At 43.2% G+C, this 26,912-nt stretch overlaps 1 protein-coding gene across 2 annotated transcripts in view; it reads right to left on the reverse strand.

The window, feature by feature from the left end:
• Nucleotides 1-7,386: 7,386 nt before the first annotated feature.
• LOC147708712 (uncharacterized) overlaps nt 7,387-26,912 on the reverse strand; it is a 260,521-nt gene continuing 240,995 nt past the window's right edge. Inside the window, exon 10 of one of the 2 annotated variants that reach the window (XM_086927366.1) lies at nt 7,387-8,789. In XM_086927366.1, coding sequence (XP_086783492.1) covers nt 8,020-8,789 — 770 coding nt within the window. In that variant the 3' untranslated portion in view covers nt 7,387-8,019. Of the gene's footprint in view, nt 8,790-24,262; nt 26,446-26,912 lie in introns of those variants that run through there. The other variant, XM_086927367.1, reaches the window with a different exon arrangement.

Genomic DNA, 26,912 nt, shown 5'->3' on the forward strand with positions numbered 1-26,912 from the left:
CACTAAAAAGTTTCCTACTAAATAACCAGTCATAATATACTCAAACTATCAATCCACCACCACTATCTCTTCTTAGTGGCAGGAGTACAAAGGAAGGACTGGACTGGAGTCCCGAGGGGCAGATTTACAAGCCCCTTGTGGCTCTTTTGCTCCGTCGTTGCGTGACTTTTGTGATGCAGCGGCAGTGCAAAAGAGGCGCCATGGTGAGGGGTATATTAACAACGTGACACATCTGGGAGATGCATCACGTTGTAAAGCCCTGCGCCATCAGGGGGCGTTCCGGCGCAAGGGAGGGCTTTTCCTACGCTGGAACGCCTCCTAAAAGTGGCTGAGTGAAATCTACAAGATTTCACTCAGTCACTTTTAGGCCAATGCTGCGTCAAAACCCTGCGCCTGCTTGAAGCAGACGTACAGCTTGACGCAGCATTGGGGAGATAGGGCACCCCAGAGCACTGCTGGAGCTGCATCGTGTTTGCGACGCAACTCCAGCAATGCGCCGCCTTTACAGCACAGATGCGTGATGCATCCGTGTAGTTTTTGCCCCATGTTGCGCCGCATTTACAATGCAGCGCACCATGGGTGGTGGAGGGTGCTAATTTGCAGGGATGCACCAGTAATTGTAAATCTGCCCCTTAGTGTCTAGCATTACGCAGCTCTGTAAAGTACACTAATACATAATCACTCAGGCCAATGAAATGAGCACAAAATCGAAAACAAGTAAGCATAGTAGCACCGCCACTGAGCAGGCGAGCAGTGCACCTGCAATGCAATCACAGAAGACTTTGAAACATAATCTACCTACAATGTCATCGGCAGCACTATTGCTCTTTGGAAAAAACAAACATTTGCAATATGAAAACATAGAGCAGGAGAAAACAGAGTAGTGATTAAATAGCTACTACTACTCACCAAGCCCAGGGATCTCGACGCCTAGCAGGTCGAGCAGGTTGTGTTCACGGTTCAGGATATCATACCACCGGTGAGTGGCCTGGCTGTAGGTGCGCCGGACCCGAGACTGCCGATACATGGCCCGGCATACCTTTCCCCACAGCTGCTGACGCTCCCGGAGCCCATACCCGCCAGCGATCCTGCCGCCTTCCGCGATGGTCTTGGGGAGGCGGCGCTGGACATAAAAAATCAATGCGGCCAACTCCTCCGCGCAAAAGATCTCCTGGGCTATGACTTCTTCCCCCTCCATCACCCGCATGGGAGCCGGGTACGGGGTGCAGGACCCTTCCCCGTGTCCTTCCTGGCTCCCTTTGCCATGGTCCTGGACAGGAATGGAAATAATAAATAGGAAAGAGAATAGGGAAAAAGTAATTAAAAGAAGAGGTAAAAAAAAGTTGTTTTAAAGTAACCAAAAGTAGAAGAAAACTCAAAATATATATCTAGAAAAATAGAGGAATAGATAATAAATAAAAAAGATTTTTAAAAAACTTCAAACAAACAAAGGATGGCAAAGATTGAAGCTGGATAGAAAAAGCATGCCCAGAACCATAGCAATGAATGAAAAACCAGATGGCCGCGCCCATTGAGGACCGCGTGGGTAAGTTTGCGCGATATTTCCCCCACGAGTACGTAAAAACACACGCAAACTCGTAATAGCGCACCGCACACAACGCGAGATTGCCAATAGCGGAAATACGCAACGCGCACAAAATGGCCGCGCCCATGTACGACCGCATGGGTAACTTCACGGTCGGTGCGCTGTAAGTGGCCCGCGGATACGCAAAAAACCCTGCGAACAGGCAAAAAAAAAGTTTTGTAGGATGGGGGTTTATGAGTGTGCCGGAGGCGCCCGGCTCTCTCTGGCTACTCCCTAACCCTGCTTCTTCCCACAGGACAGTAAGTCTCGACTATTTCCTGAGGCTCCTGCAGAGCTGGGGGCCTTTTGCTCACCTTTATCGAGGACCTGTTGATGACGGGCCCGGTGAGGCTAGTATGCATTACCCACACTTCGGCACATCTTCTTGAGATTGTTTGGGACGGCTTCGGGTTTTCGGCATTTCCTTGCCGTTATTTCGGGCGGGAGCTGGCTTATTGCACAGAGACCTTGACGCTTACCCACTATCAAACACAGCATCCTTGCATGGGTTTGTTTGCGCTAGTGGGCCATCATTCTATAATGGATGATATATTGATCAATGCCTTCTTTTCCCAACGCCTAGGGTACGTACAATCGGGGTGCCAAAAATGGGAGAAGACCGTTGACGCCATTTATTGATTTTAGTAGGGTGAGACTTGTATTCTTTAAGGTTGGACACGTTCTCACTTGGCCTTTATTATTGCCTGGACCGCGCCCAGCGCCAGACCCCCTGGTCCCCGCAATACCCTCCCCACTCGCTTAACGTATGACGCGCCCCACAATGCTGCGTAACTACCCCAGGACACACCCACGGACCATTCGCATGCCACACCTGCAAGTCCCTCTGCATCACCAAATCCTCCTCCTCCAAACACAGCACTGACCCTAACCACCTAAAGTGCATCCTGCTGAACACCCGCTCGGTCCACAAACACGCTACTGAACTCTGGGACCTACTCGACACCACATCACCGGACGTCGCCTTCCTTATAGAAACATGGATGAACGCATCATCAGCGCCCGACATCGCCATAGCCATCCAAAACGCCTACAAGATCATCCGAAAAGACCGCTCCAACCAAACAGGAGGAGGCGTCTCCATCGCCCACAAGAACACCATCCGAATCACGACCAATTCCGACGATAAACTCGCGACCGCCGAACACCTTCACTTCCAGATCCACACCGACCCCAGGACCACACTCAGAAGCACCCTCATCTACAGACCACCAGGAACCCGCACACAATTTAATGAAGACATCACTGACTTCATCAGCCATCATGCCCTCACCTCCGAGAACTACATTCTACTGGGAGACCTCAACTTCCACCTGGAAAAGAATAACGACAGCAACCCCACCTCCCTTCTGGACAACCTGGCCAATCTCAGACTCAAACAACTTGTTGACACCCCCACCCACTTAGCCGGACACACTCTCGACCCCATCTTCACCTCCAGCAAACACATCTCCTTCGATCACACCACAGCTCTCCATTGGACGGACCACAGCTGCGTTCACTTCAGCTACAAAAAGACCACGACCCACATCCCACCACAACCAATACCTCAAAGAAACTGGAACAAAATCACCACCGACCAACTCTTCACATCGCTCAACCAAAACCCCCCCGCCACATCATCGGACCCAAACCAAGCTGCCACCAAACTCACACAATGGATCACCCACAGCGCTGACAAATTAGTGCCCTTGAAAAACCACCACATCAAACAAGGTAGCAAAAAGGCCCCCTGGTTCAACGATGACCTTAAGAAATCCAAGAAGCTATGTCGTACCCTCGAGAAAACCTGGAGAAAAAACCCAACCACTAACAACCTGACCACCTTCAAGGATGCCACCCGCAAACACCAACAATTGATCCGATACACCAAGAAATCAGCATTCAAGGATCGACTCGACAACAACACCTACAACAGTAAAGAATTATTCAACATCGTCAGAGAATTTACCAACCCCACCGCCGGCACCAACGACATCACTCCCTCACAAGACCTTTGCGACTCTCTATCCTCTTTCTTCCACAACAAAATCGCCGACATTCATAACAGCTTTGGAAACCTGTTCGAAGAACAACCCATTCAACCCAACTCCGAACCAAAACAGCACTCTCACAACCTCTGCACCTGGAACCCAATCTCGATTGAAGACACCATCCGTCTGATGAACTCCATCCACTCAGGATCGCCAACTAACCCATGTCCCCACCACATTTTCAACAAAGCAGACTCCATCATCGCACCCCATCTCCGCGATGTCATCAACTGCTCCTTCAACTCCGCTACCTTCCCAGAAAGCTGGAAACATGCCGAACTTACCGCCCTTCCGAAGAAACCCACAGCGGACCCATCTGAACTTAAGAACTACCGCCCCATCTCACTCCTCCCCTTCCCGGCCAAAGTCATCGAGAAAGCCGTCAATAGTCAGCTCGCCGCCTTCCTTGAATCCAACAATTCACTTGACCCCTCACAGTCCGGCTTCCGAGCCAAACACAGCACCGAAACCGCCCCCATCGCTGCTACAACGACATCCGAACACTACTGGACAACGGAGAAACAGTTGCTCTCATCCTACTTGACCTCTCCGCCGCCTTCGACACAGTCTGTCATAAAACCCTCATTCAACGCCTCAACGTCGGAATACAAGGAAAAGCGTTGGACTGGATCATCTCGTTCCTCGCCGGAAGAACCCAGAGAGTCCGCCTCCCCCCATTCAAATCAGAGGCAACCGAAGTCATCTGCGGCGTACCACAAGGATCATCACTCAGTCCCACCCTCTTCAATGTGTACATGAGTCCCATCGCGCGACAACACAACCTCAACATCATCTCTTAGGCTGACAACACACAGCTGATCCTCTCCCTTACCAAAGACCCAAACACCGCCAAAACGAATCTACACGAAGGAATGAAAAAAGTAGCCGAATGGATGAAGAGCAGTCGTTTAAAACTTAACTCGGACAAAACGGAAGTCCTCATCTTAGGATCATCCCCCTCTGCATGGGACAACACATGGTGGCCACCGGCCCTGGGCGCAGCACCCATACCCACAGATCACGCACGTAACCTGGGCTTCATCCTAGACTCCTCCCTTTCGATGGCCAGACAGGTCAACGCCGTTTCATCATCTTGCTTCAACATCCTACGCATGCTCAAACAAATCTTCCAGTGGATCCCCACCGATACAAGAAAGGCAGTCACCCACGCACTAGTTACTAGCCGACTAGATTATGGAAACACCCTCTACGCCGGAACCACAGCCAAACTACAGAAAAAACTCCAACGCATCCAAAACGCCTCAGCCAGACTCATACTGGACATCCCCCGTCAAGCTCACATTTCCGATCACCTGAAAGATCTCCACTGGCTTCCCATCAACAAAAGAATAACGTTCCGTCTCCTAACCCACGCACACAAGGCCCTCTACGACCTAGGACCCGAATGCCTTAGCAAACGACTGTCCTTCTACACACCCACCCGCCAACTACGCTCATCCAATCAAGCCCTCGCCACAATCCCGCGCACCAATAGATCCACCATGGGAGGAAGATCTTTCTCCTACTTAGCGGCCAAGACCTGGAACTCTCTCCCCACTCACCTCCACCTCACACAGAACCACCTCTCCTTCAGAAAACAGTTAAAAACCTGGCTATTCAATAAATAATGCACCCACCCTCAATCAATGCACCCACCCTCACGTAAGCGCCTTAAGACCCTTTGGGTGAGTAGTGCGCTATACAAATGACTGAACTTGAACTTGAACTTGATTCTTTTTGATTGTTTACGTTATCATATTGTAACCTATCCTTAGTCATTTTTAATACTTCCTTTTAACTTGATGACCTTCTGACTAGATCTACCTCACACTTGCTGAATATAGCATGCATTTTGAATTAAGAACCAAGCACTGGTGATCTAGACTGTTGTTGACATTGACTAGGGTATCACCCCATTTTTGTGTCATCCTCTCTAGGTCCCACTAGGATACAGCAGGACCTCGCGGCCTGCTCCTAAGTTTCCTGTGGAAGGTAGTATTCTCCCCTACCACAGCGTGTAGCACAGTTTTTCTCTTCTAGGTCCTGATGAATTGCGACAAGAGCATGAAACATGTCGACCATTAGGTAGAACATACGTCTCTGGATCATTGCACCAGTGTGAATATTCTCCTCACTGTTTTTAGTAGGGTAGCTAACCACGCCATTAAAAATACTCAGTGGATTATCTAACCTTTTTTAATTATCACTTACCCCTAACGTCTACACTTCCCCATAAGCCCTCACACCCACATGCACCAACTGGCAGGAACAAAAGATCTCCGATAAAGAGCCCCTTTATGGGTGCCCCTCAGATATTGCACCGCCAGTCTGACAAGGAGCAAAACCCAGATGATGAACATGACACCTAGCTTGCTGGGTGTGTGAGGGTTTTATTTCCGAAAGGGGGATTCCCCTCCCTTTCCCACCATTTGCTTGGTTCTTCTATTTTCACCCACTTTGGGGAAAAGTGTATCGTTTTTTGTTCACACAGTCTCAGGGATTATACATTGGACCCCATAAAATATAGCCCTCCCGGTTCCTCTCTTTGTTGATTAGGTGTTATAGATTAGACACAAGTACTGCGGATGCCCAATAACCTGCGCTCGACGTGTACTTGTGTAACAAGCGCGTGCCTCGGGCAGCAGCCGGGGGAGGGGGCCTGAACGGTTCGGTTGCGGGAGTGTGCGACCATATGGCACCGCACGCTCCCGCAAGGAAATCGCCAGACATGCACGCGTTGCCATTGCAAGCAATGCAAAACATACACGTTTTTGCCCCCAAAGCTGTGCCGAAGTCATTAGGCCTCTCTCCTATGCAGCATATGCGCGCTGCGTAGGCGGGACCTAATAAAAACAGCTGCAGAACAACACCGCCTTACTGCTATAATTCAAGTCTGGCACTTTTTTCTGTGTGTGACCCCAGAGCCACCAACGTCAGGCCACCCTGGTTAATACCCATGAAGGCATTCAGCGAGTAGATTTTCAAATATATCCTTGTAATGCTGCACTTAGAAATTATAATAGTGTAGTTCATTTTAACTCCCATGAATTAAAAATCGAAACTCTACCACGTTTCTACGGTTTCTGTTAGTATCTTATCTAACCCTTGAGTTCTCTCTCACTTCCTGCATTCCAGTTTATGTTTTTCTAACACAAGATGCCCTCTGTCCTGCTATGACACAGCAGCAAATACATTATTCAGTCTGTGCTAGAAACAGCAATAGCTGTCTTGTCAGCCTCATGTAATTATAAAAAAATATATAAAACATAAATACACACATACATACGTTCTTTCATACATACATACATACATACATACAGAGTAGAGCTTTGGGTCGTCCATTGGTCTGTTCAAGTGCCATTCACACCACAAAAAAGAGTGTAGGGAAATGGGTCATGCCCCTTTAGCCAGTAGCTCTCGTGCGTTGTGAGGGTCCTTTGCCTGATCACATGCACATATGTCTAGAAAGAAGTGTGCTTAAGTGCCAGGGCTGAAGTGCCAATACTCTACTTTGACAATGTGTTTTCTTTCTCTACTTTATCCATTTTCAAAAAATATGTTGTCACTTTAAACTATGTCTTTAGGTTACATTAATTTAAAGCCTAGTGAACATTTTCTTTGTGTTGGTATAAACCTTATTTTCCTATGATATGCATTAAAATGAAGAAGGATTTTTATACCTGTTCTATTGTACACCCATTAACAAGGAAAGACCCAGGCTGCTATATGAAAATTCTACACAACAGTTCATTTTGTTTTAATTGTTAATGTTTTATTATAGTCTATTGGCCGCCATGTTCCTTTTCTTCTACTTTTGAGTTTTGCGGCATGCTTCCAATAAAAAAGAATTACAAAATATTACCAATCCAACATCTTGTCAAGGCCAGACCTACTGGCTTTGCCATTGTTTGTTATACTTTTGAATGCACCAATATGCAGATTCCTCCATTTCACACTGTGCTTCATTGATATCGTTTTATAGCTGACCTGCTTTTCTATAAAAAGTCTTACTTTCAGCAAGAAAAGCAGTATACTAAACTCTGCTGTTTGCTCACTACAAGAATGTCACTGTTGTATCAGCATGTGATCAATCAGAGGCTGTCTGGTGTCTAATACCTGGTGAGTTGAAACTCTGCAGACCTACCCACGGCTCAATCATTTTAGGGAAAAGGCAAATCATCACAGGTTTACAGTAAGACGTTTCTTTAGGTTCACATTTTTCTCATTTTGGTGACTTCTACAATATCTTTCCTGGTTCAGAGTCTCAAAGTCAGTTACACAGAATAGCAGACATACAATTCATTTTCGAGACAGGAACTGTCAGGATATTTTTTCTCCAATGATTATGAAATTGCATTATCACATAATTTTCAACTTTATTTTTCATGCACTTTGGTCCTGCTCATGACATGTATGTATTGTCTGATGTGTAATAAGATTTTTTTTTTGACTGAAGCTCTTCTCACAGTAAGTGCATTTGTATGGTTTTTCTCCTGTATGTGTTTTATAGTGCCTAATAAGATTTCCCTTTCGGTTGAACCTTTTCTCACATTGAGTGCATTGATATGGTTTCTCTCCTGCATGTGTTCTTTGATGCATCATGCAATTTCCTTTATGACTAAAGCTTTTATCACATTCGGTGCACTTATATCGTGTCTCTTTCACAAGTCCCATATGTATTTTCTGGTGTGTCATGAGATTTTCCTTTCGGGTAAATTTTCTTCCACATTTGGCACATACATACCGCATTTCTTCTTTTCTTTTTTCAATTATAATTAGATCTGTTTTCTCCACTGAAAGTTTTCCAACCTCAGGTCGTAACCAATTAGCTGATTGGATGTCTTGCTGATACATAAGATGTGTATTCTTTAAGTGACTATCACTTGTATTATTTTCTTGTGAAATCATTGCTTTAGAAAAATCCTGGCATAAAGCGGTATTGGTTGGTTTTCGCAAACCAAGTTCACACTCAACATTTTTCTCTTCCTCAACTTCATTTTTGATTCCAGAGCATGATTTTCTTACGGCTGGTACTTGCGTCTCAGAACTCTGGAAAACAATCACTTTTTCTGGTGTAATTTTGCTGGCTGCTCTTCGTTCAGTACAAGCCAACGCATGTCCATCTGTCTTTTTCATGCTACTGTGTCCACGAGCTGTTTGAATAAAACAAAACAAGTTGTTTGCTTTCTTCAAGTTAAGTACTTTAGCACAATGAAATAATGTATCAAAATATATACCCTGGCTCATAAATCATGCTGTCAATACCTCTGGGTAACTCTAATGCCTACAAGGGTCAGGAGCTTGAAAAGTGCAACTTTAAGGCTAATGGGTAGCCGTTTGCAGTTTATTACAAGTATGCCTTCAGCAAACAGAGTGGCCATTCCATATTTTAATATAAACTATATTTTACTGTAAAAGCCTTTAATGAGGACGAATTGGTTAAATTCAACACAAATAATCCATCTACTAGGCAGGACTTAAATAAAAATATAATCCTTTGGACTATGAACCTATTGCTGCAATTCCTTGTAGGACTCAAGTGGCTACCATTTTGATTTCTTGCCCATTTTGCAAAATTCCTCTTAGGAAGAAAGCTGTGTCTAAAGCACCAATGCTTTTACCCCAGACCTGTGTGGCTCTGGCTGGTGTCAAATTCAATGGGTCCTAATGCACGTTGGAGCTGTTTTTCTAGTCATAGTAAATAGAGGCTTACTAAAAAATTTTTCTTTGCATGCCAAAGACCCGATTCTCAACAATTTTTGCACATCTCATTCCTAATTAGGTGCACAGAAATTCATATGCAGTTAGAGAATCAGGTTCTGTATATATATGTAGTCTTGCTGATGGAACCAACTAGCGAGAATATTTTGAGATATGGAGGAGTGTCTGTAGTAGTGAGATAGGGATTAGAGGACTGTGGGGGCACACAAGGTAATAAACACCCTTAAAGTTTTTGTGGTAGTGTGGGCGAGCAGTAAGACTTTATCAGAGGGTAGTGTTAAGCATTTATTGTACACACTCTGGCACGAAATGATATTACACACTCAAAAACTGAAATCAGACCAATTGTTTGTATCAAAAATATTTCTTTGTTGTATTTCATTTTTAGAACCAAGCCACACTTGGGGCCGGTGTGTAAAAGAATACTTTTCTAATATAATACAGTTGAATGCAGTTACAAGTAAGTCAAATGTTCAGAAACGGTTGAAATTACTTTTCAGTTGCTTTGCAATTACTTAGTGATTACTTTTTATGTTACTTTTTCTACTCGGTGTGATATGCCTAGATATCACACTGGGACATTTCCTAGATACAAGGTAATTCGGTTTTTGTAAACACGCAGTTTCTTGGGTTTTCGTACAATCTCTAACTCCACAATTCAAACTTTTTTCCACAGAAAAGCAGTCAATGCAATCCTATGGGAGGAAATGAAGTTATCGGTTTCAAGGAAGGTACTTGGTTTGGAGAGTTGGTTTTCTGGGGTTAGAACCAGGGTTCCCTCAGGGTTGAGAATGTACTCAAAGAACACCCTCAGCGACACTAGAGTGTCCGGTTGAAGAGTGCTGAGGACCATTGTTATCCAAAGGGGGATAGGGGGCCTCCGGTTGGAGGCTGATTACAGGCCCGTCACTTCGATGAGGGAGCAAACCTCCTAGGGGTTAGCTCAGGGCAAAGGGGCATCCAAAATATCACACAAGGTGCACCCACAGTCGAACTGGGGCACCCAGGTGCAGAGTGTTGGTTCGATGTTGGGAGCCCTGTTGGTTTTAATGGGGAAGCTCTAGTCAGAAGAAGCTCTGGTCAGAACAAACACTGCCGGCTCAGGAATGAAGATCTTCTGGAGGTGACCACCAGTTGGCGAGGTAAATTGGGATGTTGAGGGATGCCGGGACACCGTCGGGTGCAGGGCTGTCTTTTGGCATCAGGTTTTCCTTACCGGTTCTGGTCATTCTCCAGAAAGTAGCTGTAGGTGTGGTTACACCTCCTATAATGCCACCCTCCAGTGGAAGGGGGGCATAAGCCTCACTCTGGCTGGCTGGGTCCCCCCCACCTTCAAGATGGCGGGGACTGAGAGCTGTGCTTCACCTCGGCTCCCCCACCTAAGGGGTAGAGTAGGCAAAGGTGGGCACACCTCTCCTCCTATTTTGGTTTTCCTGCCGATTCTTCCACCCAAAGTGGGGGTCAGAACCCGTGGTTTGCCAGTTGCTGGAGGCAGCAAATGGCTGGATCAGCTCACAAAGGCGGAAAGCCTTTGAAGCTTCCCTACGTGCTGATAAGTTTGCTATCAACCTTCCCAGTTTTCAGTAAAGCCATTATGGTGCTTTGGAGTCCGTAATGACAAACTCCCAGGTCATATACTCTTTATGGGTTTGCTGCACTTACAATATCTAAGAATGGACTTAGGCACTGTAAGGGTACAGGGCTCAAACACATTTACCCTCACCAGTGGCCTAGTGCACCCAGCTACAGAGGTGGCTGATCTATGCCACAGACAGTGGATTATAGGCATGGTCCACAGGGATGTATGCCATGTCGACTCCTCACTTTGTTCTGCAACAAATCACGCAGCCATTGCAGTGTGTGCCTGTCAGGGTATAGGGTCTCTAAGGGTGGTATAATATGTGCTAGAGTCCTTAGAGGCCATCCCTGGTCACAGGGCCCTTGATACCCATGGTACCTTTTATAAGGGACTTGCATGTGGCCAGAGAGTTGCCAATTGGGTGTCCAACAGTACAGTTTTAAGGAAAGAACATAGAACCTGGGTATGTGGTTGGCAGGAACCCAGGGCACACTTAGTCGAAAGAGCATCAACATCATGCAAAAAGAGGCACTTTCCTACACTCCCCTTTTAAAGTGGTTGAATTGACATACTCCTAATTGGCAGATTTAATTTGCCTTTAAGTCCCTAGTACATGATAGAAAGTACCCAGGGCCTGAAAGTTAAATACCACTAATGGATCGATGTACCTATTGTGCCATCCACTATAGTAGCAGTGCAATCATGGTCAGGCCTATCATTGTAACCTGACTGTTACAATGTAAAAACTGCAATTTAACCAGTCAAAATAAACCCTTTTAACAAGTCAAAATCTCCCTTTTAAATATTAGTAACCCCATGGTAGCCCACAAGGCAGGGTACATCATATTTAAAAGTAGGACACGTAGACATGTAATGTTCATATGTCCTTACCCAAGAGATATTTTTCATTGTGGCAGGCCTAGCTTTCCTATGTAGAAAACCAGGGTACAGATTACATTCCTAATACTGCATCTCTTGAATAGGAGTTGCAAAAAAAATAATTACAAACAATTTTTGATAATTAAAAATCCAATTCATTTGTGAAGTTGAATTTTTAAAATAAAATAAATATTATGGAACAGAAACTTTTAGAAAACTGCCTTTTCTGTCCCTGAAGTTTCTGGTGGCTAATTTGCATCTGCTTTCCAACTTCCTTAGCATTTGAAAAAGTGTGAAATGCCTTCCAAGAACAAACAAAAGGCTGCCCTGAATGGGAAGAGAGGACTCCTGAACCTCACAAAATGTTCAGTGTAGGGGCTGGAGATCTCCTTTTGATAGCAATGTAAAATGCTACTTGAGATGTCTGCCGAGCCACATGTATCATTTTAAAGGGAGAGAGCAGGATGCAAAGACAATGTTTGTGTATTCATTATTTGGTTGCTGAATGACCCTGCTTTGTCCTACCAAACATCCGTCTCTGGGTTTTACATATAACACATGGGATGCACTAGAAAGGAAGGGAACAAGATGCCAAGACAATTCAGTGTATCCACTGTTTAACTGCTAAAGGACCCTGTTTATTCCTGTCTCTGAGTTCATTGTGAGCACAGTAGCTGCTTCAATCTGGATTTCAGTATTAGCTGTGGGGAGACAATGGGATTACCATAGTACACACCTTCACCCCTCAGATCCCAAGTTTAGTGTGGCCCAAGACTCTCACCACCTTGAAAATGCCCAGAGTGGGTAGAGTTTGCCCCAGGAGCATTTACTTCATTGGTTAGGGCATGCCCAGAGACATTCTCACTCGCTAGATCATGCCAGGCATAAAAGTGGCATCTCCAGGCACCCACTCGAGAACACTTTCTGGACCTGAGGAAGAACAGAAGAGAACTGGACATGCTGTCTGTGGCCTAAGAGGCCCTAAATTACTGGACCACTGTTCCCAGTACGGTGCGCATGCGCACCTCTGCCCTCCGAGCGCGCAGTGCCATCTGTGTGGCGTGCACACACAGCACATCCCCCAAGAGCACCTGCGCCGCTGCTCTTAAAATGCGAGCAGTGCGAAAATCAGGCATTTCCTGGTTGTGGAGGAAGAGGCAGCCTGTGGGATCGAGGGCACATTGTGGGCTTTTGTTTAAGTATTCATGTTAATTGCAGCACCAGTCACAAGCTGAGATTAACATGAATACTTTCACAAAAGCACGCAATCTGCCTCACAGCCGCACGTTAGTTACAAAAGAAATGGAGCAAGTCTACAAACAAGGATTGTGCTTTCAGAATCACCTGAAAGCACACGTTGTGTTTCTAGACTTGCTGCATTTCTTTTCTTAATAGAGCTGGGCTGCGCAGTGATTGTGTGCCTTTGCTAAAGTTTTCATGTTAACTGCAGCTCATGATGACTGCTGTGATTAACAACGAAAACTTTAACAAATGCACACAACCACCACGTAGCTCAGCTATGCTTAAAAGGAAATGAAGCAAGTCTACAAACATGGTGTGCTTTCATAATCACCTGATAGCACCCGCCGTGTTTGTAGACTTGCTTCATTTATTTTCTTAATAGCAGCGGTGGCTGGTGAGGTTTGGTAGTGGTGGGGGTCGAGGGGGGGTGGGGTTGGGGGAAGACCACAGCATAGCTGCTAAGGTTTCAGATTACTATGTGTCACATTTTCATAATTTCAGTGTAATTAAGATTGGCATTTTCAATGACTATGAGTGACACTTTCTCGCACGCAAAATCAAGCAATGAAGACAAGGGAAGCAGATAAATATCAGAAATTACACCCATTTGAGCAACAAGAAACTAAGAAAGTCACTGAACTAAAGTGGGCTAACAGCAGGCTTCTGAAAACTGAGCAGAGTCAGACTGCGTAAATGTCACCCATAATTACAGTGAAATTATGAAAACGTCACACTTAGCAATCTGAAACCTTGGCAGCTATGATTGAATCCGTGTGAAAATGTGCACTAATTGAGATGCATTCCTCTGCAACCTCATGTTGACCACCTGCCAGGTGTATTTGCAAACTTGAAAGCGCTAAACAGCTTTCCATCAGCCACATGTTAATGTAACTCTACAAAATAAATACACAGGATGTTCTCTGCAGAAATCAGAGGTTCACCTGTGCTAGGTTACGCGTACTCCAGCACTTTAGAAATGTCAGTTTATTCAAGGTCTAATCAGTCCTCCAATAATGTCTGGTTACTCTGCGTAAAAATGCGGCAAGGTTCTTGTAAATACTAATCTGTGGTCAGATTAAACCTTCCAAAAAGAGCTGCTTTCATCAGTGAGTAATCAGACCATTTCCAGGATGCTAAAATCACAGTAAGCCCAATGATCTACCCTCTAGTATCTTCTCCGTGATCTTCTGTCTGAAGCATGATGCAACTGAGGTCTAACATGTTTTAGGACTATGTGGTATAGACTGAAGTGCTTTGTCCTTTAGCCAGGAGAATGGGAGGTAGGGAGAAAGAGGGTGGTGTCAGCAGGGGAGGGGAAGAGACATGTGCCCATGTGTACTACTCCGATCCCCCACCTCCTCCCCCAGTGAACCAGCTAGTCACAGGTGCCCGTCACAGCAATCCTGAGAGGAATAACAGCTGTGGAGGCTAGAGAAGGTGAGGGGAGTTTCATAGCAGGGAGGTGGAGTTTATCACAGGTCATTATCACCCACTACAGAGCTCCAGCGCCCTCCCCAAACACCTTTTTCCTGTCACTCTCTCCCCAGGACCAGGGGAGTGGCAGAGAAAGAGGGGGCGAGATGGAGAGTACAAGACGAAAAGCGGGTAAAAAAATACCACTTACCTCTTTCTGACAGCGGTGTCTCTCCTCCTTCTTCTACGGTGAGTACTGAAACCAGGCGATGCAGCGTTGTGATTGGTCTGAGCACCCTGGATCGGCTATCAGATGGGGACTGGGGCCTGACATGTTCCTCACCAGGCTGTGAGAAGCAGCCAGGTGGGGAACATGCAAAGTGCGCAGGACATTTTGGCCGGGCCAAGACGGCCGGCCAAGAGGTCATGTTCATTTAGAGTGTGCAAACCACACCTCTTACTGTGCCTCCAGGCCTGCCCTCCCCTAACCCTGCCCCGAAGCTGCGAAAAATAAAATAATAATAACCAAGTCAATACCATTTTTCCTGCTCAAAGAGAGCATTTGTTAAAGTTTTCATGTTAATCGCAGCGCCCGTCATGAGCTGCAATTAAGATGAAAACTTTAACAAATACACACAATCACCCGCAGCCCAGCTCTATTAAGAAAGGGAATACAACAACATAGCTGCCAAGGTTTAAAATTGCTATATGGGACAGTTTCAAACCTGCCTTAAGACCGTTCACGTTGCACTTTATGTGTGGAAATGCACAGTCTTTCCACATTTTTAAGCAAAGGTTTGGAGTGATATTTGGTGCTGCACCCACACGAGCGATCTGGGTAATGGCGCACATAGGTTTGTTTGCAGCGCACATAGACCTTACACTGCCGCACATAAAGAAAAAAATTAGAGGGAAAATTGGACTGGACCCGTTTACTCTTGTAGCTAGGACAAAGAAGTAGACTCCAAGCCTCAGCTGGATGACCTTCTATGTAGCTACAGGGAGACAACAAGCTAAGAGATGCCCTTGCTGCAACTGTCTAGCTGACCTGTGGCAACCGTACCTGTAATTTTCGCTGCTGTTGTCCTCTGCCTGACACACTACACTACGTCTCTAAGTGGCTCTAATGATGTCCTGGTTAAGTATGAAGGTAAAATCTTTAACCAAGATGAACCTGATTGGGACATCCCACCTCTACTCCATCGCGACCAGCTTCAAATTGAAACTAGGTTCTGGTCTACCTCGACCAGTGACTAACATTGGCACTTTGTGCTTCTTGGCACTATTCCTACTTAACACTTTTAAAAATCATATTTCCAGTTTACCTTATTGGATTTTGGGCATTTTTTGAACAATAAAAGTACACAGTATCGGCATCTCAAAATTAGATAAAACATACGATGAAGAAAATATTAAACTAATTACAGTGCATGTGAATTAAAATAGGTTAAGATCATATTTAATCTTTTTACGATAAAAAGCACAATGGAGTACCTTCATGCTAAAACAATTTTCAGAAAGACAAAAACCTCAAAAAGAAACCTACAAATAGGCAATGAAAGGGTCCATTATGCTAGGCATTAACTCTAGCAGTACAATCTTTTCAGGGGATACTCAAAATCATTAACTGTTATAGGTAGACTTAAAGTGCACTGTGCATGCAAAAGAAGAGCTGTATAAATGTTAAAACATTTAAAAGTCACCATTGCAATAAAGTGTTTTCCCCAACCGACTTTGATCTTATATGCCAAATTGAACGTAAATAATTGGAGACCGAATATACAATGCTTCATCTATTGTCCGACAGATTCTCAAGGCTATATGCCAATTTTTAAGCTCGAAAAGACGACAGAGCAAAGCAATCCAACAAGCATGCTGTTTTGCCCTAGCACGACAAAAGAATAGAACATGTTCTTTGTTTTCAACAGCTTGACATCTCAAGGGACATAGATTGTTGGGAATACCATTGTTTGTGCTCCACAAGCAAGTGAACAATGCAATTGGCAAAATCCCTAGCCTTAATTTAACAAACATGGATCCTAAAAATGGGGCGTTTACACAGTTCATAAATTCTAAGAATTGTGATACACATTTGAAGGACAAATATGAGTCAGTCAGGCTATCAAGGATACAGTCGAGATTCCAGTGCAAAAACAGCATTCCAATAACAGTGTTTAACAGTTTGTCGGGCGCTCTTAGACATAGAGAGGGATTCAGTCAATATTCAGTTAAACCTAGCCTGGTCAACCAGGTTTTTACATGAGACCCAGGGAATCATAGATGCCAAACAATTGGCCACTATCTCCCAGAGTAGTCTTTGTGAGGGGCCAATTCCTCTACCCTCCAGAGTCTGATCCAATATAAAGTAAGTTTTAGGCAGGCTGTGTCTGAAATTTGTCTGAGATTTAAATCAAACCTCAGCGTTAGTAGTGGGGCACTTTTCGGTATCCTCATTAAGGATTTAATGTAGGAATTTTCACATCTAAATGGTGAATCGAGGTTACAATAGCCCCACAAGTCCCCCATATTGAGCTGCCCCTAAGGCTGGAGCCTTACATATTTCTAGTGCTGAGGTTTGGGATGAAGCTGCTCTACTGGCAAACCTTATTAAAAACCCAGCTCTGTGTTTAAGAATTAGTAAACTTTTTTCAATCGTGGCTGACTATTTATGGGTGTTGTTGAGTCTCACACCGAGATAATTGAATTTGGGGCTTCTCTCTAAACTGACACCCTGTACAACCACATTCCCCGTAATTTTCTTCAAATGGCTGAATATCATGAATTTCGTTTTACTGTTGTTTTTTCTAGGCTGTGGTTCTGGTAGAATAAACTAAACTTCCCCAAGAGGTTATTTAAATCCCGCAAAGTTGTGGAGTATAATCTGCAAAGTGCAGACCCAGCACTTTGGACCCAGCCATTTTAAGGGAATAGTTCTGGAAATCCAAAAGATAGGCAATACATTGATTGATGGCTAAGAAAAATAAATCGGGTTCTAAGACACATTCCTGGTGGACACCTCATCTGATAGGGAGGTCTCCAGTTGTTTATCCACCCGGGAACCATCTGACCATAGCAAAATTCCCTGTATATAACTGCTGAATCAGACTAAATATGCCATTGGGAACCCCAGTTTTACCAAGGACCTCACAGAGTTCAGCCCTGGGGGCTACTATACTCAAGTTATGGCTCAGAATAAAGAGCTGTAAAATGCTGTACTCACTCCCCCGCAGAGATATGAAATTTCTGGCGACATGGTCCCGACATTCCCTATGTGTCACCAGGTGCTAAAACAATCTAATATCCATCATTTTCACTGCTTCCAGGAGATCCTCCCACATCTTAGCTTCCCACTTGGTCTTACTAGACTTGATAACCTTGGCATGATTCAGTCCGGGTCTGGTGAGGTCATACCTTATATTGCTTTTTTAGAGCTTTCACCAAATTCGATTTTACAACTCTGTATTGATGGTCAAATCATTAGTGTGCTTTAGGAGGATAATTGAGGGTTTTGACCTCTTTCACAAAGAATGCCTTCAAACTATAAAACAAATCTTTATGATCGCCCCAAGTCTGGGAAGATAAACAGTCCTGATTATTAAGTACTGACAAAGCTGCGCTGACTATGTCATAAATCTCTTCCTGGATGTCCTCAGTATCATAAATGTCCACCCATTTCACACTGTGCTTATTATTATTCAGAGCTATTGCAGTAGATGTTGCTATCTCAGGGCAGGCCACGTCCTTTATTTGGTACCCCTTCAGTTTGAGCGAGAGAGGGAAATTGTCACTTTCCTGGCGAACAGTGACCTCCATATCAACCATCTCTTGCCAAACCCCAACATCTACCAGCATATAATCAACACTACCTTTGTAATCCCCCTCTTGAACGTGGGTTTAGCTCCTGTAGGGAGCCGGCTCTTTATGTGGTATACCAAAAAGAGGTATTACGTGCCAAGAGTCGCGGTATTCCCTTACGAGTTGCCAGGGGCTTGCTCTATCAATCCAAAGGTGCTCTTTTAGGGATAGTGTGGTCAAGCAGCAATAGGCTTTTCAGAGAGGAATATTAGACATTCGCAACACACAGTCAGCAAATGATGCACATGACTTATTAAGGACATCAACACCAATTTATAAAAATAAGATATCGCTATATAACTTTAGGCACCAAAATCATCACAATCTGGTTTATAATAAATAGCAGGTTTGAAGAAAAAAGGTTTGCACTACTTTATATCAAAATTGAAGCACTTGACCGCAATGGTAACGTAGAAAACATACGTTGCATACAGTAATTAAATAAATGAAAATAGTTTTTGGGATAGCGCACTAATTCCCAAGGGCGTCTAGATGCTGCCAGCTGCAAAAAGAAAGAGAAGCAAAAGGATATCAGAGTTAAAAGTCCTCAAAATAAGGAAAACACGATTGCATAAACAGCCATGTTTCCAGATCTTTCCCTAGAGGCACAGAGATCTGTACATTTCTTCAGAGAGTGGTAGAGTATTCCAACTTATAGCTGTGCCATAAATAAAACTATTGCCTTCCCAGTGAGCTCTCTTAACTTTGGGTACCATCACATTGAAGGCTGAGGAGGACTGCAAGGTTCTAGGTAGATAATACCATCTGAAGTTATATTTTAGATATTTTGTCCAACGACCATTCAGCTCTTTGAAGACAATACAAAGTGCTTTAATAACAATGCGCTTGCGAATTGGCAACCAATGACCCAGAGTGGTACTTTGGGATTCTAAGTAACATTCGGGCTGCAGCTTTTTGCAGCACTGGTAATTTGTTTGTTAAACTTTGTTGTAAATTGACATATAGTCTATTACAATGATGTAATTTTGAGTGCACAAGTGCAGTAGCCATAAGTTTCTGCATATCTTTTGGAATTAATGAAAAATTCCTCTTAACATTTTAAGGACATATCATGACGAGGATGTCACCAGATGGATATTCTTGTCAAATGACAGTTTATCATCAAAGACACTCCCAAGTTTTTTTTTTTACCTTAGAAACAGGTGTAGGAGGTGCTCCCTGTTCCTGTAGCCACCAGGAAGGGGACCAGAAGGAAATGTTGTTAGCCAGCAGGTGCACTTCAGTTTTGCTGGAATTTTATTTTAAGCAGTTGTTGGTCATCCAATTGCTGATTTCTAGCATACAGCTATGAAACCTGCTAGCAGTGTCTTCCAGATTGCCAGTTACGGAACCACTATCTGAGTGTTGTTTGCATAGCGGATGACGGAGAATCCTACATTTTTGATTATCGAAACCAGGGGGGTGATACATAGATTACAAAGCGTAGGCTCAATGATGAGCCCAGTGGGACTCCAGAAGGTAATGAAAAACTGCTAGACTAAAATTTATCCAAGGCCACAAATTGTTTTTTTTTCAAGCAGAAGGGATTTTAAGATGGCTAGGACAGAGCCCCTGATACCAAGAGGATGAAGCTGGTCAACCAATATAACATGTTTGACCTATCAAATGTAGCTGACACATTCGGCAGGCTCAAGGCTCATTTGATCTGCATCAAGATGGCTCTCAGTTTTACAGAGCCCACCATCAATGCTGACTCCGTACTATGTTCCCCTCTAAATCCGAATAGTGAATGATCCAGCAGATGATTTTCCTTGAAGACTATTACCTGTTCCTTAGTCAGCACCTTCTCAACAAGCTTGGCTGGAAAGGTAAGACGAGAGATTAGCCGTTAGCTATTTAGGTCCAATGGAGGCAAATTCAGTTTCTGGAGAAGAGGAAGGATCGATGGGATTTTCCACATCTTTGGGAAGAAGCGCTGACTGATCATTTCATAAAAAATATTCGTCAGTTGGTGGGTGAATACATTAGGAGCCAACTGGACAATCATGGCAGGACAGGGGTCCAACGGGGAACCAGATTTTATTGATAACAAAAGGTCATAGACTCGCTCCTCTGACAGAATTGAAAAGGATGAAAGAATTACCAAGTAATTATCATTCTGAAGTCCAGCTGAATATTCTGTTTCCTCCTTCAGGTCAGCAGGCACCAGATGTAAAATGGCCAATGTATTCTTAGCCATAAAACTAATATAGCGGTCTTCCACCTTTGTGACAAAAAACGATGCAAGAGTCACACAAAGTTTGACTACTTTCTGTCTTTTTGGGATCAACAATGTTTGATCGTTTTTTGACCATACTAAAAAGCTCCTTGGTCGAGTTTTTCTTCAATTTAATTTTGTGCATACAGTAGGCTGATTTTCCCCCACAAATTAAAACTTTGTATTCCCTTATTTTTCATTTTAAACTTTCTCTTTCTGTAGTGTCATAAATGTGCCTCCAATTACGTTCTTGCTTACTACAGGCCTGTATACATAGTTTCAACATGTACGAAAACCAGGGCTGTGAAAGAGAAGCTCTCCTGTTTGAGGAGGTTTTTTCTGGGGCTAGTTGTTTACTAACCTGATCTAACCAGGAATGATAACTGGTGGTGGCGTGATCAAGGTCTGTTGAGGGGGTGTGTATGGAGGTGGAAAGAACCTCTGGGTGAGCAGCTGAGCTCTGCCTGGCGTTTTTCCTAAGGTTAGAATGTGCTGGAATCCCCCAGTATTCTTCTTCTACTCATTGTTCCTAATGAAAGGTCAGTGACCTTTGAGGACTTGTCTTTCTCCATTGTTCTCGATAAACTATGGACCACTGTATCATGTAGCCTCAGAGAATAAGCCATCTTTTGCCACTTTAATAAATGCCTGAAGTCCTGGCTTTTTAATAAATTGAGCATGTCTTTTCTTTTCTGGTGGGATGTATCCAAGGTCGTTATGATTCTCTTTTTCTGTGACTTATTATGCCTCTATAGCATCTTGCAAGCCCATGCTTTTTAGTGGCAAATGTAGTCTCTTCTGCGCTGGATTGTTCCCCGCTTTCTTACTTCGTTGCATCCACGTTCTGTCGGAGTTAAACATGCGTTCTTAGTGCACCTTGTGTACATGTGCTAAAGAAAATAACATAAGTCTGTATAAGCTTGTACTTGCAGCATATGCACAGTTATATGGGGCGCCATATTATGGTTTGGTGCATGTTGAGACGGTTCGAATATCCTCATGCCCTTATAGATTTGTAGTTTCCCGATAATATGATGCAGGAAGATACACTCCTCAGAAGCAGTTTAGATCTTGGTACGAGGGGCAGTGCACCATCTATCATTTTTGATGGCTGGCTTGTACTACATCGGCAAAGTATAGTATAAATACATTTTGTGCTGATTAAAGTGTAAGCCCTTGCTTATTTGTAGCATTGCAGTTTAATTATTAAGGATGGGCTAACTGAGTACCTCTTTGTCAGTTAGCTGATGTGTTACAGTTACATATATGTCCATTATAACTTTTAATTACATGGAACAATTCATGTTACTTTATAGCTTGTCTTCTACTTAGCCGTAGTTAACATGGCACAACACTATTTGTAACCTTTAGTCACATATATCAAATGATGCATGTTAATTTTGGTACTCTATCTGGGACACTGATCTCAGTATGTTTCAGCCAGTGTATTAAGGGATTTTATTGATTTTTTCCTACAAGTTCGATGTTATACACATTCAAATTACTACTTTGTGTGACATAATCCGAGTAAAATAGTATAGCATACCACATTATGGTGTTATGATGGTCCAATATGTGGTGCGGCCTCCTTTGATATCATATGGGCTTAAAGGTTTTGTGATAAAAACTGGTGTTGAAAGTTGTGTGGTGATCCTATAGGTTACATCATTTGATCAGAGTCTTGTTACCGGCTAAATATTCCAGTGTATAAGAAGGGATCACCCTTGTTACCGGCTAATTATCAACCGATCAGTTTGATCGATGTCTAGCAGAAAATCTTTGCCAGGAACCTCTTGAACCGGTTGCAAACCTGGCTCGAAGAACAAAAAATTCTGCCCCCATGCAGGCTGGTTTCAGGGATAAAAAGTCAACAATAGACCAGATATTCAGGCTCCAACTTCTCTATTGGAAAACAGGTGAACTAGAAGGGGGTAGCGTGTTTCTGATCTTTGTTGATCTGAAGAGGGCTTTTGATATGGTACCTAGAGATGCACTATGGAGTGTTTTAAGTGAGTTGGGACTCCCCTCTTACCTCTTAAATATACTGAGCAGATTACATAATGGAAATTATGCCCAAATCCGATTTGGGAAAAATGGGGAATTAACACAGCCCATCCCTGTCAATAGGGGTGTAAGGGAGGGATGTGTGCTTGCCCCCACCCTGTTCTGCATTTACATCAACGGGTTGACAGATGCTCTGAGATCATGTAAAGACACTGATGCTCCGAAAATCACCCAAAAGCATTTCCCTGCTATGATGTTTGCAGGCGACACCCTCCTCCTCTCCAAGTCACCGATGGGCATCCAAATAATTCTAGATGGGTTTAGCAAGTTTTGTAGTAGTGGGGGACTAGAGATTAACATCAATAAAACTAAATTTATGATCTTCAACCCCAGTAAATCTACACGCCCAAACCCACATATGAATGGAATTCCTTTGGACCAGGTCTCTGTATATGACTATTTGGGCCTAACTCTTACTGAAAATATGACATGGGGGGCTCGGATTAAGAAATCCAACCTCAAATTGACACAAACTACAGGCGGCCTGGCTAAGTTTTTTAGAAAGACTTTCCACAAGCCACTTAGCCCCGTTATGGAGATCTATAAAAGCCAGGCAAGGAGCGCTGCCTTATATGGGGTTGAACTCTGGGGGCACTCTAATCACAGGTCCTTAACCATTACAGAGAATAATTTCCTTAGACAATTGCTTGGGCTGCCGACAAGTTCCCCCTTGGTTCCATTGCGTATGGACCTAGGGGTTAGATCCATTGCTGAGGTAATTGCCTCCAGGCCACTACTCTTCTAGCGGCGCCTCTGGGCAACACCGGAACTATCTGAGTACAGATTAGAGCTTTCAGAAATCCTGATACTCCCTGGCTCAGGGAAACTGTCATGGCTTCTATTTGTCAGGGAGAGCCTTTATGAAATAGGCCTAAAACAACTATGGGATAATCCTGACCCAGCCTGTTCGACCATATCACGAAAGTCTCTGATCACTAGCTACTGGGCAGATTATCCGCAAAACTTCATGAAGAACCCCCACACGGCACCCCCTTACTTCACTCTTCCTGGAAGTAAAAGACACCTGCAGGCTGGAGGCATGTCTTGATGATATCAGCCCGGTACTAGGAAGGAAACTATATGTGCAGTTTAACCATGGCTGCCTCCCTCTGCACACTTTCACGGGCAAATGGTCGGGTGGAAGTACCAGTGGGTGCCCGGCATGCAATTCGTATGATGAGACCGAAGTCCATGTCTTCTTTTTTTGCCCTGGCTATCAAACAGCAAGACCTAGATGGCTGCTTCAGCCCAGCAAAAACCTGGGCACTACACATTGCAGGGAAGCATTTAGAATCTTAAAATACAACACAGATTCTTATATAGTCTTTGCAGTTTCACGTTTTTAAGCTCCATGTGGTGGGTCAGGAGAAACTTCCTCAAGATGCAAGATCATGGATATAATTGTGCCTGATCTTATTGTCATTTCTTAATTTAATATTGTAGTATCTTTGATGAATTGTTTTTATTTCTTTTAAATTTGTATCTGCTTGTAAATACTTGTGGCTGTTCTTTTATGGTGAAATACCGAAATAAAGAAATATCGGTATGGTATGGATATCAATAATTCAAAGAGTTCTCTCCTATTGCTTCCAGAAGTCTGGAATCTGATCAGAAAGGGCGGAAGACTAGAGACATTGAACAAACATACTTCAAGGTTCTGAATAAAAAACACTTTATTATAAAGCCAAACATTAACATATGCACAGTAGTAGTGATTGTATTTAACTTAAGGTTTCTCCCACTCCCATGTAAATCTGTCCAGTATCTTTTCAGTCACAGAGAAGTACACACTTAGCTTACCACCATCATTGTATTTTTTAAGTAAAACAAGCATCCACGTAAAGAGCAATCTGCGGACTCAAGTGCATAAAAAAGATAAAAAGAATATACAATCCACAAAGGAGACTATGTTAAGTAAAAAAGTAGGCATTGGGTCTGTCCAGTCTCACATTTTGTGATTACAGCAAAGCACACAACATCTACCCAGCAACCACAAACAGAAGGCAACGGCGAGTTTTAGGAGAGGAAGATTCGAGTCAACATACACCTGATTCAAATTCCAAATACAGTCTCCTCCAAGGAAGGGGAAAGGAACCGTCCAAGGCATGACTCCTTCTTCATATTATGTTTTGATTTACTACTAGATGAAGAAGGTAGGGGAAAGAAAGTTGATAGACAAATAAGGAGCATTGCTATCACTTCATCTGCATGATTGTGCACCTGAAACAGATTTAGTGTATGGTGCCTTGGATATTAGGATGGTGTTCTCTATAAAGAACTGCAGTATAAAGGTTTTGTGTAATCTGTAACAATCCAGATGCCAGTTTGCATACTTCTTTCTTCGGTATGTCATTGTTTTTATTGCCAAAGTGGCTGTTGTCATATTTCGTTTTTTTTTTATTGTTGAGTAACCAGTGCAGGCAATCACTGAGATGTAAAAATATTTTTGACCCATGGTTTGAAATGTCTTTAATCTCATTCCTAAATCCACGCAACATTAGGTTAATGTTCAACATAACAAATCTCTCACATAACCCACACACTTGATGTGTTGCACCTGTAATAATGTATTATAAAGTGTCATATAGGCTGTTGGCATACCCGAATTGCTTATGATCAAGTCTCATTACAGTCAATACAATTTCTGGAGTTTAAAAATTTCTGAATAGTAGCCCTTCATACTTTAGTTTCGAAATCAGTGACCAAAGCCTTGACACTCATGAGACAACTGCTTGTACAACTACACATCATTAACTACTTTCCAACTTTGGTCCTAGGTGCATCTAATGAAAATAAATCACTTTTTAAATTGCTGAGCTAGAAATACGCATTCAGAAAGACATGAATTACTTTATTTGTGATCCCTCTTGCACCCAAAACAATCAGTGATGTATCATTTGTGTTCTATATTTTGTTTATAATTGGTTGTGTCTCCTATTTTTGAATCATTTTCTGTCCCTTCATGCAGCGTACAGAACAGCCATGATGCATCAGTACTGGTCTCATTTAAGTCATGGTTGACCTTTGGTGTCATTACCGCAAAATACATATTTAGATTTTTAGACAAGTTTAGCATTTCAGTGTTGTTTTGAGGCTGGTAGTGGGCACTTTGAGTGCCTTAGCCGGGCTGGGTTACACTTCCTCTTTTCTGTATCCAATTGGGATTCTTTTTGACAAGTATTTCAAATGCCACGAAATGATGACTGGTCGCTAATGTTTTACTTTAAACTAGTAAACTCTTATGACCTCTCCACAACATGTGTCCTCTGGTGCACACAAAGAGTAAACCTTCGGCTGAAGCTTTTACCACACTGGGTACACTGATAAGGTCTTTCTCCTGTATGTGTTCGTTGGTGCACAGTGAGATTGAATTTCCGAGTGAAGCTTTTCTCACATTTGGTACACTGGTATGGTCTTTCTCCCAAGTGTTTTCTTTGATTTAAAGATAGGCTTCGCTTCTGGCTCAAGCTCTGGTCACATTCAGTGCATGAGAATGTTCTCCATTTTGATTGTTTGCCTCGTTGATATGAATAAAGCTTTGCATTCTTTAGCCTACAGTCACAATTACTATACTTCTGTGACATTTGCATTAAGGGGATTTTAGGAAGTAAAACCACTTCAGTGGAATGGGTGAAACTACTGTCCCATGGTGTAATCTTTTCTCCTCCCAGTTCCTGATTTATTTCTGACCACCGCTGACTCCTAGGAAACGTTCCCTCATTGGTACTCTGCAATATGTCCACTTTAGATTTTTCACTTGATACTTTTTGATCTGGTGCTTTTTCAATCCATTTTATTGTATCTCTATCTTTGTTTTTTCTGTTCTTAGGCACATCACCTGTTGGGATTAAAATAAGAGTCCTGTTGTTAGCTATTTACATGTAAAATGAATGACCAGAGAATTGTCATTTCACATGAATCATCTTTTAAAAAAAAAGTGCTAAGTAACAGTAATCTACAGGCAATGCTCAACTAAAGCATTACTAATTCCCTTGGTATTATATTTTCTTATTTGAGCATTGTGTTAAGGTCAGTGAGCTTAGGGACCACATACAATATTAGCTCTAGCGTGGAAGGGGAATCGAGCACTATGTGCTCAATGTTAAGATAGACTTTTGCCAGGTAGAACTAAAGGATGAAACATACATTTGAAGCACTGTATGCAGGATAGTTGCTAACTCAGTCATTAGCTATCAGCCCAATTAAGCAGGGTGTCAAAAAGGCCAGAAAAAGGGATCACAAAACAATTTAAAAATAAACCAGCAAGGAAGATACTTAGATTGTTCGCATAAAATGCTTCAACAG

Source organism: Lissotriton vulgaris, chromosome 6, assembly GCF_964263255.1.
Source record: "Lissotriton vulgaris chromosome 6, aLisVul1.2, whole genome shotgun sequence".
NCBI classification, from domain to species: domain Eukaryota; kingdom Metazoa; phylum Chordata; class Amphibia; order Caudata; family Salamandridae; genus Lissotriton; species Lissotriton vulgaris.